Source organism: Pelmatolapia mariae, linkage group LG9 (assembly GCF_036321145.2).
Source record: "Pelmatolapia mariae isolate MD_Pm_ZW linkage group LG9, Pm_UMD_F_2, whole genome shotgun sequence".
Classification (NCBI taxonomy): Eukaryota; Metazoa; Chordata; class Actinopteri; order Cichliformes; family Cichlidae; genus Pelmatolapia; species Pelmatolapia mariae.
The window spans coordinates 13014632-13028672 of record NC_086235.1 but is presented as its reverse complement, the minus strand read 5'-3'; the positions used below and the strand labels follow the sequence as shown (position 1 = coordinate 13028672).

Sequence of the window (14041 nt, the reverse complement as noted above, 5' to 3'; positions counted from 1 at the left end):
GGCGATATAAGATTTTTTCATATCACGATATGTTTTTTTTTTTCATTTCAGGCGATAACGATATATATCACGATATAAGCCAAATAACTATATTTGTAAGATTTAAATGTGCCGTTGCTCACAAGTAAAATGTGAAATAATCAGCAGATTGTTTTGATTTAAATATTTATTTCCCATAATAAGTTCAACAGGGTAGATGTACTTAAGGAACATGAGACTTTTTCAGATAAATAAAGGCAAATATTGCAAACTACACAAAAGGCAGCTGCTAAAGCGTTTAAGTTTCAAAATAGAACAAACAAAACAGACTACTAAATTGTCAATTCCACTTAGAAACAAAATGTTAATTCTAAAAATAAATCTTAGTTCGTTTCACAGAAGAACAGACAAAATTGACTAACTTTTGTCAATATCAAATAAACTGAGAACTAAAAGGAAATTCTCAATCTCTCCTTGTTGTATAGCTTAGCTTTTCAAACAGTTTTAAAATAAAGATGCTAACTGAACATTCTTCACGTACATTATATATATATATATATATATATATAAACTTTAGTCTGACAAAAGCTGAATGACGAATTAGCGCTTTCAGTCAGAGATTGAGCATGCACCGGTTTATTGTATTTCCAGACTTGCTTTCGGCACAATTTACAGTGCGCGCCACTCTGTTTTTTGTCAGACTTGAAATAGCCGAAATACCTTCACACTACGGAACTTCTATGGCCCTTCCGTTCGACAATCTCTCCGGCATTGGAACCATCATCTGTTTTCCCTTCGGTAACCTTCGCTCACGCTCTCGGTTGATTTTTCTCTAGTCGGCACACTCACTTCCTCCATTACCCGGGCGGCACGGCGGCTGGCTGCTTCCCAAACAAATACACATGTGCGGCTTGGTACTTGTGCTGTATGTAACAAGTCATGTGACGTGACGCTGCGGCTGTGATTGGTTCGGCTCTGCGCTACTTAATTTGGATTGGCTGGTCTTTTTTTTTTTTTAAGAGAGCAAGAGAGATGAGGTCTATCGCAATAGTTTAATTTTTCTATCGAGAAAAAGTTATTTCGCAATACATATCGTTATCGTTCTATCGCCCAGCTCTACTTTAGGATATCAGTACACACAGCACACCGTTCTGTGATATATCGTGTTTTCAGCTACAGCTCTTTGGGAATCCCTTTGTTGGATCAAAAGTGCTGTTTCATGCCTGTCTGGCTGTTACCTTTGGTATTTTTTTTAGACAGACCACTAATAACGATGTGATTGAAGATCCTGAACTGAAAATGAATGAAAAATCAGACAACATCCAAAGAAAAACTAGGAAAAGAGATTCAAAAAGGATGGAGAAGTTTTGCACAATACTGTAAATCCTGTACTTACTAGTAGTAATAGTATTTAACTGAAGTTTGCACTGAGTATAAAAAGTGAAACAGACAGCACAGCAGAAAGACTGGGAAAAAAAATGGAGAAAAAAGGTAATAGTAATTATTCAGCAATAACAGCAAACACTTATGACTAATGTCAACTACATAAGACTGCAATGATACTGAAAATACTGATAAGGATAGATGTTTCTCTCCAGTGTTCATAACTTTGGTATATTTCAGATATTTGTTAACAGAACTGTATTAATGTAAGGAATAACAGACAGCAACAAAATGACCAAGAGATCAGAACTTACTGGATGTTGCACAGACAGAAATACCATATAATGATAATCAAAGTAAAGTCATTTAAAAAATAAGAGGAGGTTTGCATTTACACACTTTCAAGTTTTCTGTCTTCTGCATGTTTTGAGTCCGGCAGGCATCCCCTGGATAAACGTAGTGTACTTAGTATACTCCCCAGTTCCACATGTATACTTAAAGTCTACTACATTTCCCCAGGGTGCTGCAGATCAAACAAGCGTGCTGCATGAAACACGACACCTTGGCATGCAGTTTCCTCCAGCATGTTAGCACCCTTTGAAAATGTAGACACCCACTGATTGATATGACAAATGAGACCAGTTTGTAGTGCTTTTTAACTAAGACACTTGAGCAGTTGGCTGATAATTCCTCATATGAGCCAATTAATTTCTGTTACCCCGAGGAAATTATGCAGCTTTCAAAATTAGCTGTGTGCTTTAAATCTGCTCGTGTCTCAAATCCCAGTGTGTTAATCAACTAGAGAGATGTGCCTGGGGGAGAAAAAAAAGAAAATGTTGGTTTGAAAGTAAAACCGCAGAGGAAAAAGAAAAGGCTAGATGTGAGAAGTGGGAAGGAGAAAATGGGGAGCAATGGATAAACAGGAAGACGAGCTGACGTCAGGTGGGATTACAGCTGAGATCAGACACAGATTGGGATCTTAAGACTGATGAGTGACCAAATCCTCACCTGCCACTCCAGACCTGTGGGAGTGATTAACACAAATGAACATGTGATACCACCTTGATGTGAAGTGTGGTCTTTAATGCAAGAGACTGGGGATGGTGGGTGGGAGTGATGATGTGAGGGTTTCACAGTTGGTGGTGTGTTTTTCATCTCCGATGGGCGTCTGCAGCTATTCTTTGCAGTGCAGTGTCGAAAACAAAAGCCAGGCTCATTCAAGGGATTTACTTTAGTCTTCAGAAGTATGAAATAACACCTGGCAGAATTAATAAACGTGTTCAATATCATCATTTCTATTGTGCAAAAGTTCTGGTGGTATACAGCAAATAGGAGTTCAACCAGGGCGGTATAGCTACAGTATGACCAAAGGTAAATAGATAGACAGTCCTTTTATTATTTCAAGACAAACTGGAAAATCTCCTAAACTTCTTTAGAGTTTTCTGTGCTGGAAAGCTGTTCACAAGAATAGAGCCCACATTTATGATTCCAAGAGGAACTTATTTATTAACTTATTTCAGTCATACATACTGTTAAAACTTCTGATGCTCATATTAATGTGGCCAGAATTCAAAAATTGCTCGAAACACTTGGCTTCAGGCACTTTTTCCTGAAGAGACATGTGGCCCTCACATCAGAGCCACTAGAAAATCCAGAAAACATTAGTAAATACTGGTAGTAGTAATACTAATCAATACAGTGCAACACTTAAAGAGAAGATTTTCTGCTGAATAAGTACTTTTATCTGTAGTGAGGTGTTTTTGCAGTGTTTTATTGCTCAGTGAATAGTTCTACAAAAGAAAAAGAAAATAGCTCCAACACACAACATTGGCAGCTAATGCTAAATATTTTGCAGCTCACTATATAGAAAATACTATTTTACAATTCCTCAGCCAGGAAGCAGCGCTAAAAGGGGAAGACATCCATACAGAGTGCAGCAAGATGCAGGCAGTTGTGAGCACACATAAAAGAATAAAATACACGTTGTACAACATCATGAAAAGGTCCAATTTACCTCGGTATACTGTGGAGGAAGTTTTTTTTGGCGATTGCCTTAATTAGAAAATGTTGTTATCTCCCCTAAACTGTGACATCTTTGTGGATATTGCAAGCAATCTACAAAACGCTTGAAAAAACGGGCCTGCTTGTGTGGTAGCCTGCTTACATGCTGATGGTGGTTATATTGATTTGTTTGTGTTTATTGACCACATTAGTGCTTACTTTATTTGATTTGGCTCAGCTTTGGTAACTCTGGTGAAATGGACTGCATCACAATGAGAGACTCAAAAAGGTGGCTGTGTGGCCACTCTTCTGGAAACAGACACAAGTGATCAGTGCTGCATGTATCCAGTTGTTTCATATCTACCACGATTTCGCCTCTGCACTGCGGTCGGCCCCCTGAACTGTCTTTATGTGTAGTCTCTGTGTTTGTTCATCTCCTGTGTCTCCCCAGTCAGTCGTGTCTCCTTGTCAAGTCTGCGTCTCCATGCCTGTCTCCTGTTTTATTTTGATAGTCCCTGTCGTGTGTGGTGTATTCTCCTTTGCTTCCTTTGTCTCTTTATGTCTAATTAGTCCCAGCTGTGTTTCCCTCCTCCCTCGTTACTCCCTGGGTATTTAAGCCCTGTGCTTTCCTTTGCTCTTTGTTGTGTTGTATTGTCACAGCTCCCGTGTGCTGTGTGTTTCCTCCATATTCCTAGTTATCCGCACTCCTAGTTTAAAGTTCCTAGTTTCCCAGTGTCTTAGTTCCCTCGTGAACCTTACAAATGGTTTCTGAAGTACAAACACAGATGGCCTATTGAACTAAATTAAGTACATAATGTCAGATAAAAAAAATTAGCAACAGCCTTCAGCCTGAATTTGTTAAAAAAAAATCAAAGATCTGTGTGCAAAGTTATATTCAGTTACAATATCGTTAGCTATAGAACAAAGGAGGATCCCTGAAGATTGTTTCTAATGTAACTGAAATAAGACTGAAGTCCACTGTATTTTTGTTCATTATATGATAAGTTTAGAGTGAGGTAAGGTGGATAAATATTTAATTTTTGATGCGTTTGTCTGGAAAGACAATTATAGAGCTGCTGCTTTTATTTGGTGAGCTTGCAACAGAAGACAGTAAAGCTCTTTGTTTGTAATGTAAGAAGTGTTGTTTTTTTTTTAAATTCTAATTGTGGGCTGAGTGCTTTTATGCGGCTTGACACAATTAACTAACCACAGTGTGGCAACCCTAAATCAGCAATATTAAGATTTCTTCTTAACTGAAAGCACATGTGCTTTTAACATCAAATCAAGCCAAAATCATGTCTATTTTTTTAAGTTTAAAAAAAGAAATTGGTTAAATATACTGCTGCTTTAATGTGTAATCAACTGAATATTGTAGCTAATGAAGATGAGGCTTTTTTTGAAAATGTTTGATTTCAGGGCATGAGAAGTAACCACAAAGTAACAGCCAATAAAAAGAGAATTTCAAACACATAATGAAACATCACGTTACACATGGAATGTCTTAAGAGAAATAAATCCTCGAGGCAGGTCTGTCTGTCTTGTGACTGATAAATAGCTAGTGCGTGAGAAACAGCGTCCTTTCTTTCTTAGTCAGAGCTGACCATCGCTTGTGACTAAGGTGTTGAAGACAGAAATACTGAGAGCTTCAAAATCAAGATGGTTGCCAATGACGATAGCTTAATACATCACTCTAAGGATATAACAGATCTTTATCAAAAAAAGCAGTAAAACTGATGATGATTCATTCAACATTCTCAGTAATCCTGTAAGGTCAAATTGTTCATGAGTCATGAGCCATTCTGTCCACAGTGTTTTGCAGCACAAAATATCTTGGTGGAGAATTCAGGGGAGAGTCCAAACATACACCATCCTCTCCAAAATAAACACGTTACCAAGCAGCTGGTCTCTTTGGGATGGAACTGGCCTTGGGCTCCACATTTGTCGTTCAACTAGGGGCGTCAATTACATTACATCATAATTTCTCATTTTATAGCATTTGGCACTGGAGTAAAAAGCATTTTTTCTTACATATGGTGAATTTGAATTAAAAGGAAGAATAGAATATAAGTATTCAAGTCTAAATTCCTATACATTGTACTTAATTTCAATATTTAGTTGAAATATTGAAAAAAAAACATATACAGCGGGTAGGAAATTTGCACTTGCTTATGGTGAAATGTAACAGAAATATAAAAGATAGTGTTAAACAGCCAACATGTAAAAAGTAAATAAGATGCTCATTACATTGTCTGTATAAACTGGGCTGGAAAAAGTAGCAGCTGAGGTCCGGGTCGTGAATCTGCACAGCGCTTAAAGTCTTCAACTCGCCTCAACACATTGCTGCCATAGTTATGGGCTGGGAGGAACTGAAGACTGAAAGCGCCACACAGTGCGGACTCCCACGTGGCCTCCCGAGAGCTTATCTGAAGTCCTGAAAGTTCAGTTAGTTGCTTAATCATCACATACAAACCCTAAAAACTTTACCGTTGTAATAAGTCAGCCATCAAAGACGGTTTAAATGTCTCACGAGCTCAAAAGTGACAACTTCAGCACCTGAACGACAGCCAGAGGCAGCGGCAGATAAAAGCAGACGGAGGCAGATAAAAGACTGTTTGCGTGAACGTATGAGAGGGAGGAAAAAAAGGAAAAGGTCACCACGGCACTGTGTCGCTCCCTGATAGTAACATGCTAATCAAAATCAAAGCCACGCTACCTTTGCAAGATTAAAAAGAACTTCATCCTTTACTCCTCCTGCCCGTCACCTTTCTCTTTCCCACCTTTCCTTCATCTTAATGTCTTGTATACTTTTCCAACTTCTACTACATTTCTGACATTTCTTCTTCACTGCCAGTCTAACAAATTATCATTTCATTCCTTCTTTCTTGAAAAAAGTTCTTTAATTTTCTCCCCTCTTTTAACATCCATCCTCCAGCCTTTACGTCCAGCTTCCTCATCACAATTATTTCTCCTGTCCTCCCTTCCTCACCTTGGATTTTTTCTGTTTTCTCCTTTTCCTGTGTCATCTTCCATTTCCTTCTGTAATATTTTTTTTTACCTGCCTTCTTTTACTCTTTCATCCTTAATCTAACCTTGCATACTTTTTCTTTTTCCTGGTCAAGTTTTGCTTTGTCCTCCACCCAATCAACACGTTTGAATACCTCATATTCCCCTCTTTTTTTCTTATGATTCATCGAGATGTCACAAGGTATTAAAAAGCAATAATTTTGCTGAGCTTTGGAGGTCACCGCTCATGAAAATGTAACACGGGGCATCTGAATCCTGTCAAAAACCATCCTGCCGTGACAGATTAACACATTAAAAAAACACCTTGTGTCACTATACAAAGTACCATCAGAAAACATCAAACGATAGCTGAATTTAAAAATGCTTATATCACAGATGACAGGATATGATGGAATTCAAATGGATGAGATATGTTGCAGTTGATCTTGATGTAATTTGGCTGTTTTTCTGAGCTTGTTTTTTTAGAAAAAAGGAGAAAAAGCAGTTTTAAAACTTAAATTACTGTGAGAAACGCCTGAGTGGTTGTTGGGACTGTCATCACTCCTCCTGCTCAGCACTTTATTAGAAGGTTCCACTCTTGAAAAGAATTTGGCAAGAACAGCGTGAATCCAAAGACACAACTGTCTTTGTGTCAGCAGTTCGCACTCTTCCTGGTGTTGCTGTTAAGGTGTGAGGAAAGTTTTCTTGGCAGAGTTTGTGCCCCTTAACACCAGTGATTTGAATACCACAACGTGAATGTCACTGCTGATTATACACAGCCTTTAATAGGCATGAATGTACAACTTTCTGGCTTGCTGCAGCATAATAATGCACCACATTACAAAGGAAAAATCCAGTTTGGCTAAAATGACAGGCAACTGGCTTCTCTAGTCACCCAGACAGTTCTCACTCCCAAGATGTATGCTGAGATTCTGTCAAAGCCACGGGCATAAAGATATGTATAACATCAGGTGTTGTAAACGCTTGTATCCATACTTCCTGCTACATGCCATTTTCCTTGGGAAACAGTCCAGGTAGTAAAAAGGTGGGAACAGCCAATCTTTCAGTTAAGTCTCTCTCCATTAGTGGTTTGTACATCCATTTATTTAGTTTTTCCCATATTGAATGCACTGTGTCTTGCATTCTCACACCCCACTGTATTTTGGTTTAAACAGAACTGAATAAATAAATTTTTTTCTCGTTTTTGAGTTACAGCGAGGCTGGAGCCTATCCAGGCTGTCTGTCGCCACCTCTTAAGATCCAAAACAGAAACAGGTGGTTTGTTTCAGAACGCAATTCCTACTTCTTTGAAAATATATAGCGTTTATTTCGTGGTAAAATACAAAGAAAGAAGTCTTACAATTTAAACATAAACGAAAGTTAACTTAATTTGATTCTACTTAAAAAAGTGGTCAACAAATCATTTTAAACCCTCCCGTCGTCCCAACTGACGTTTGATAAACAAAACAAAAAAAAAAAAACATTTCCACCACACCCCCTAGCGTGCTTTTAATCCCTTAATTAATGGGAGGGTCCAAAAGTTACCAAACTAATCACTTTTCCAAAAGTAAAATTAATTACAGATTGACAAAGCAAAACTAGGATATTCTTATTGTATTAAAGAAAAAACAAAAATGGATACAAATTATGATTCATAAAAATTCAGCAAAAATGGCCACAACACTGTCCTAGGGTAAGAGAGCGGCACATACTTAACAAGTCACTAGTGGCTGGGCTAACGCAGAGTGATGGACAGCCACTTACACCCACATGTGCATGCACAGCCAAATTAGAACAGAGCCATGCTGATATATCAGTCATCTGTGTCAATATTTATACCAGCTAATGAATGAAACTTCAAAAAGTAAAGCGGAGAGAGCAGAAACACCCTTCACGCATGTTTTGAGTTTTGACACTGCATAGTTTGTCCAGTAGAGCGCACTCTGCTGCAGGGCGTAAATGACTAATTCATAACTTGCTGTGAGAATTCTAAACAAGATTATTTTTAAGCTTCATTGTCATCATTTTTGTGAGGATGAGTAAATAACTATACATAACAAATGTTTGGGAAATATGTTGTGTGAAATATGTTTTGTGTGTCTGAAAGCAAATAAATATAAAAAAATACTTGATATTGACTGGTATCAGTCTAAAAAGTCCCACATCGGTCGGGCTCTAATTTAGAATCCCCATAAACCTAACAAGCATGTCGTAGTACTCTAGGAGAAGGCTGGAGTGCTTGGGGAAACTTCTACAGGAAACTCTACACAGAAAGACACCCCTCCCACCCCCCAACCAGTTCGCAGATCTGAACCCAGTACTGAGGCAAGAGTACTAAACAACGCATCACTTATCTTTTTTTCCCCTTACTCAGTAAGGCAGGGAGATAAGTCCCAGGTGGACTCTTGTTTTAGATGTCAAATGCCCAGCAACCACCTGACATGACCTCCTCAGGAGAGGTTGTCAGGAGAGAAGTCTGACTGGAATGGTACACCTGTCAAACTACAATTCAGGTGTCCTAAGATGAACTCAGAAAGGACATGAACCTCCCCTGAAGAACAACAAGGGCAAAAACATGCTTGCTCTTGATTTCCAGTATGGATATGAATGAACGAATATGAATGCAGTGGATAAATCTGCAGAAATTATGCGATTCAATCATTTCAACATGGGGCAGGAGCTCAAAGGGATCTTTCTAATGCCTTGTAGAGGTAAAAAAAAAGAAAAAAAAAGAGGAGATTTTACCCAGTATCATTGTTTAGATGAACTTTTGACAACTCTGATAAGGTTTTAAGGTTTACTGACATAACAGGAGAAACCATAGAAACCATCGTTTTTTCTCACTGTAATAAAAATAACTGTGTAAAGCCATCCTCTGTGTGCTGATCTGATTTATTTGCAGTCATTAAATTAATCTGCTAATGACTGCTTTAAAGATTTATCTACAGTGAAATTGCTAAAAAGCACCTTGAAGTTTGATCTGCTGTCATTTAGGAACAGCGGTAACATCAACTAGATTTTCTATCGTCCCTAAATGTCACTGATGTGTATCACAACTGAACAGGGGGGCGAGGTGGGGGTGTTTTATGACTTTGACACCGTTAGATTAATGTCAGATCTGTCTTTGTCTGCGCTGTGTCTTCATGTAAGTAAGTAAGTAAAGTTTATTTATTAAGCACTTTTCATAAACAGGTAGTCAAAGCGCTGTACACAAAGATTAAAATAAACAGTACGATAAATAGCAAAATGCACAATATACACAATATAAGAGGTTAAATGTAAATTAAAAATGTAAAAAGTGTTGGTCAACCGAAGGCTTGTTTAAACAGTAAAGTTTTTAACTGCTTTTTAGGGGGGGGCAAAAATGAGGTGTAAGAGCATTTTGTCCAATTTAAATACAGTACTGTTTTGTTCTCTAACAGATCATTATGAGCCTTTGGTAGGGACAGTGGCTGATATTGAGAATATTAACAAGAAAATATTTAACTTTTATTGTTGCCTCTGGTTGAGAAGTTTATGGAATTAATTGGAGTCAGAGCAGACACAAATGGCTTCTGGCAACGCTCAGTTAAATCAGCAAATGCACTGAACAATCAGCTGCTATGTAATTTTTTTTGATTAGCTGAAAAAAATATCAAGGAGAGATAAAAAGTTTGATAATAGATTATTTTGCCTAGAAGATGGAGCAAGTGATGTTTTGCTCATATAAAGCCACAGTTCTAAAGCCTGCATATGGCAGTTCAAAGATGAGTTTCTTTGAATGTCAGTGGAAGATGCAAACAAAGATGACGCTGCCTTGACGGTTGGCATGTAGAACGCAAAACTGAGAAAATGCAGAGGACAATGTACCAGACAACAGTTGAAGTGAAATGCATGTCCTTGAGAACTGTGCAACATAACAACAACAACAAAATGACAATTGACTGCACTCCTAGAAAAGTTGCAAAGAAGCACTAACAGTGCAGTAAAGCTCAAACAACCAGCAGTGAGCAACTGAAATATGAAGTTGAACCAGTCTTAATAACTACACACAGTCAGCCATCAAGACAAACTGAACTGTCTCTAATTTAAGCATTCTTTAAGCCATCCCAATAAAAAACATCCACCCTCCGTCTGTCATCCATATTTTATGAAAACCCATAAATTTACCAATAACCTCAGAATAACAGCAGTATGATCTTTGGAGAAGGTCAGAAGGATGTAGTGTTCTTTACATGCCTTTTATTATGTTTGTACTGTGTGTTTTTTTTCTAAGATATCATTGATTGTAAGTCGTCCCTGTCAAGCAAAGCACCTCTCTGTTCTTGTTCTCATGCCGCGCAGTGCCCATGCATGGAAAATGTCTGCAAACCCTCAGATTGTGCTAGTATATGTGCATTGTTAAGTGAATGCAAGTCAGCTGGTTGGAGTTTGAGGGTGCAGCTGTCTCTGGAACCAGCTGGCCATTAGTGATAATGTTTTCCCCTACTACTCAACAACGTTGCTTCTGGAATGACCCAAAGACCCATGTGACAGACTAGAAGAAGACTCAGTCACACTGTTTAAAAAAGTTCTCTCTCCATTTATTACCTTCTAAATGTTGAATTTATACATCTCTTTCACTCTGTGTAAATGACATTAAGACAGTGCTGTGAAAAAGTGTTTGCCCCTTTCTTGATTTCTTGGTTTATTTCCATATTTGTCCCACTTAATGTTTTCCAATCAAACAGACTGCATTTTGTATTTACTTGGGTTATCTTTGTCTAACATTAGATTTCAGTTGATCTGAAAAATTTAAGTAGGCAAAAACTGAAAACAATGAACAAATCAGACGGTTGCACTGAAGAAGACTTACAGGTGCTCCAACCACAGCTGTAGATTAAACTGGGTGTAGAAGTAAGGGTAACAGTTTTTGAAAACACCTAAATTTTATGGTTCCAGCTTTTAAATATGTAAATTATCTCCTCTGCCTTTCAGTAATTTTGATAGCTCTAGAAATTTGCGCTGTTGGTTGAACCAAGCAAACATTGAAAAGGTGTCATTTTGAGCTCAGAGCAGACTCAATGAAACCATTTGTGCCATCAATCAGAGCTGTGAAATCACAATTTAGTTTAGTTTAGTTTATTTTAGATATAGCTTCCAGGTCTGAAAAGAGTCTCTGTAAAAGGGTCAAATGTTGAATTTTTCATTTTGTCACAGAAAAACTGCTTTCGGTTTGGTTTAATTATAGGTAGGAAGGAAGGGCCACACAACATCCATTTGGGTAGTTACCCGCTTTTATGTCTGCATAAATTAGGTACCATAAACTGTATGCTTACATCTCCAACATGTCAACACTAACTAATCCACACAAATTCTAAGTTTGCATGTTCGTCTTTTGTCCTCTAAAGATGTAGACAATCTTAAATGAATTATGATGGGTCTACAGTTATATAAAAGAGATGCTGCTTTTTCTACTGTAAGCATGTTTTAGAATAAAACTGAAGAGATGTTGAGAGAGCGATGTTTGCAAAAGAATAAACTCAAGAATAAAGTCATTAAATAAAGAGCACTAACCCACCTGTTTGTTCATGAATATGTAGATAAAGGGATTGATGACAGTGGACAATTTGGCCAGCAGTGACGGCATGATGGTCGCCTCTGGTGTCAAAAGATCATGTGGACCGAAGGTTGCAAGCAGAGCTGCCACACCATAGGGCAGCCAGCAGACCAGGTAGCACACCACCATTGTGACAACCATCACCAGCACCCGCTGTTCTCTACGACGGGTCACCACTGAACTCACGCTGCGGACCTGACAAAGAGGAAAAGACACTTTACTGATCTACTGTCATGACTCCAAAAAAACAAAGCAAAAAAAACAAAACCCAGACAAGAAAACAGTGGTGCTACAATTTCAGCAGCTTGTAGACTTTTTCCTCCAACAGTGGCTTTAATCTCTGCTTTATCTCTGATTCCCTACATGTCTGTGCCTCCCTGACCAGTTATAAAGCTGTCATACCTCCCCTCCAAAAGCACAACTCAGAGCTGACTTGTGTAAAAACACACCTTAAACCAGAATGCAAACATTAGTTTTCAAAAACCAAAACACCTGATGCACAAGAGACTGAAACACAGATGATTTGAGAATTTTTTAAGACTAAAACCAAAGGATCATGAGCAAAGAGACAAATTGTGGTTGTGCTAATAACCTCTGACAGAAAAAGACCATAAATGCAGGCAGCAGCATGATGAACATCAAATAATTCAATCAACTGGCGGGAGCCACAGAGGCCTAGAGCAGTAAAAGCAATATTCTTTTAGCAACAACAGAGACTAATCTGTATGGTTTAATAAGCTGGAAATCATAAATAAATAATTTCTATCATACATAAAAGAAGATGAGATTTTACTCAGGTGAGGACAGAAAAAGGACAAAACTTCATTAAAAGTTACTTTTGTCTTTTTTCCCCCATTTAATTTTCATCAAACTGAATTCTCAAGGTGGGTTTACAAACTCACAAGCAAAGAAAGAAGATGTCCTTGTGTTACTAAATTTATTTTCTCTTCCAAGATCATAAACTAAAACACACTGTGCCCATATGTTTTGTTGCAACATGCAATCTTTTTATGACAATAAGGTGAATTAACTGTGAGAAATTGGTGAAAGCTGTAAATCTGTTGCTGTCTCCATACACTGCAATTTACATTAACTATTTACACTTAATTTAAGCCTGAACATCAAATCTATGTCTTTCTGGCTTTGATTTGAAATCTTCTAACAGTGCAATAATTGCTGCAGGATGATGAATTTAACAGCAAAATCAGACATGTGTTCAAACAGCTTGCTTTTATACAGGAATATAACCAGAACCAGTTGGCAAACAGCTGAGTTGAGTCCTCTAATGCAAAGAGATGTTTCTAACAAGTTGTACTCATTAGCACAGCCTGACATGTTGCAATCTGTCTCTGTTTATAAATTAGACTGCAATTATTTGCAATTCTTCACCAATTTATTCGAGAGTGATTGCAATCAGTCCGAGTCAGACTGAGAGTGCTTGGAGACAGGTTGCCTCCCCTTCTTCAAGCACTGCCGTGCATTCAAAGATGTTATCCAGCATGTTGCACACCAATCACGGCAATCAGTCGTCGAATATGAAGCAAATTCAATGAACATATTTTTATCTCTAGTGTGACTGTGCCACTAATCAATAAGAATTTAATTTAATCTAATGAATAATTAAGTGTTCATATTATTTTCAGTATCTAGGTTTATACTTATTTTGTTGATGAAACCTTTTTTTTTAAAAAAACAAAACAAAACAGGTAGGGCTTGTACTTGTGTTTAGGCGCTTGTGCTTGTTTCCATTATGTGTCAACTGCCGAAATTTGAAGTAAAAAATTGTCATTTGGTGAACAAAATCACGTCTTCCACATTACTCTCAGCAAACTGTAGCCTCTCAATCCATGTGACAGCTGCTGTGTCAGCTGGACGTGGAGGATGTTCGAAGATTATTTCAAGCCTCTACCCCCTGAAGCACATTTTTAAGGCAGAGTGTGCCAGAAAAACTAAGATATGTTTGGACATGTGACAGCATCAGGTCAGACATAGCGCACAAAGTGTCACACGATCAAGGACAAGCTCCATCACATTGCTGGGTTGACAGCTGGAGTTTGCATACAAGCAGAATGTGTGAGCATCTCTAGCTTCTCTTTG

At 38.0% G+C, this 14041-nt stretch overlaps 1 protein-coding gene across 2 annotated transcripts in view; it reads right to left on the bottom strand.

Moving 5' to 3' along the window:
- Positions 1–14041, bottom strand: part of tmtopsb (teleost multiple tissue opsin b) — a 44223-nt gene that overhangs the window by 5137 nt on the left and 25045 nt on the right. Inside the window, exon 3 of one of the 2 annotated variants that reach the window (XM_063484298.1) lies at positions 11906–12139. The exons of the other annotated variant lie outside the window; for it this stretch is intronic. Coding sequence (XP_063340368.1) covers positions 11906–12139 — 234 coding nt within the window. The remainder of the gene's footprint in view (positions 1–11905; positions 12140–14041) is intronic. 2 annotated transcript variants of the gene reach the window in all.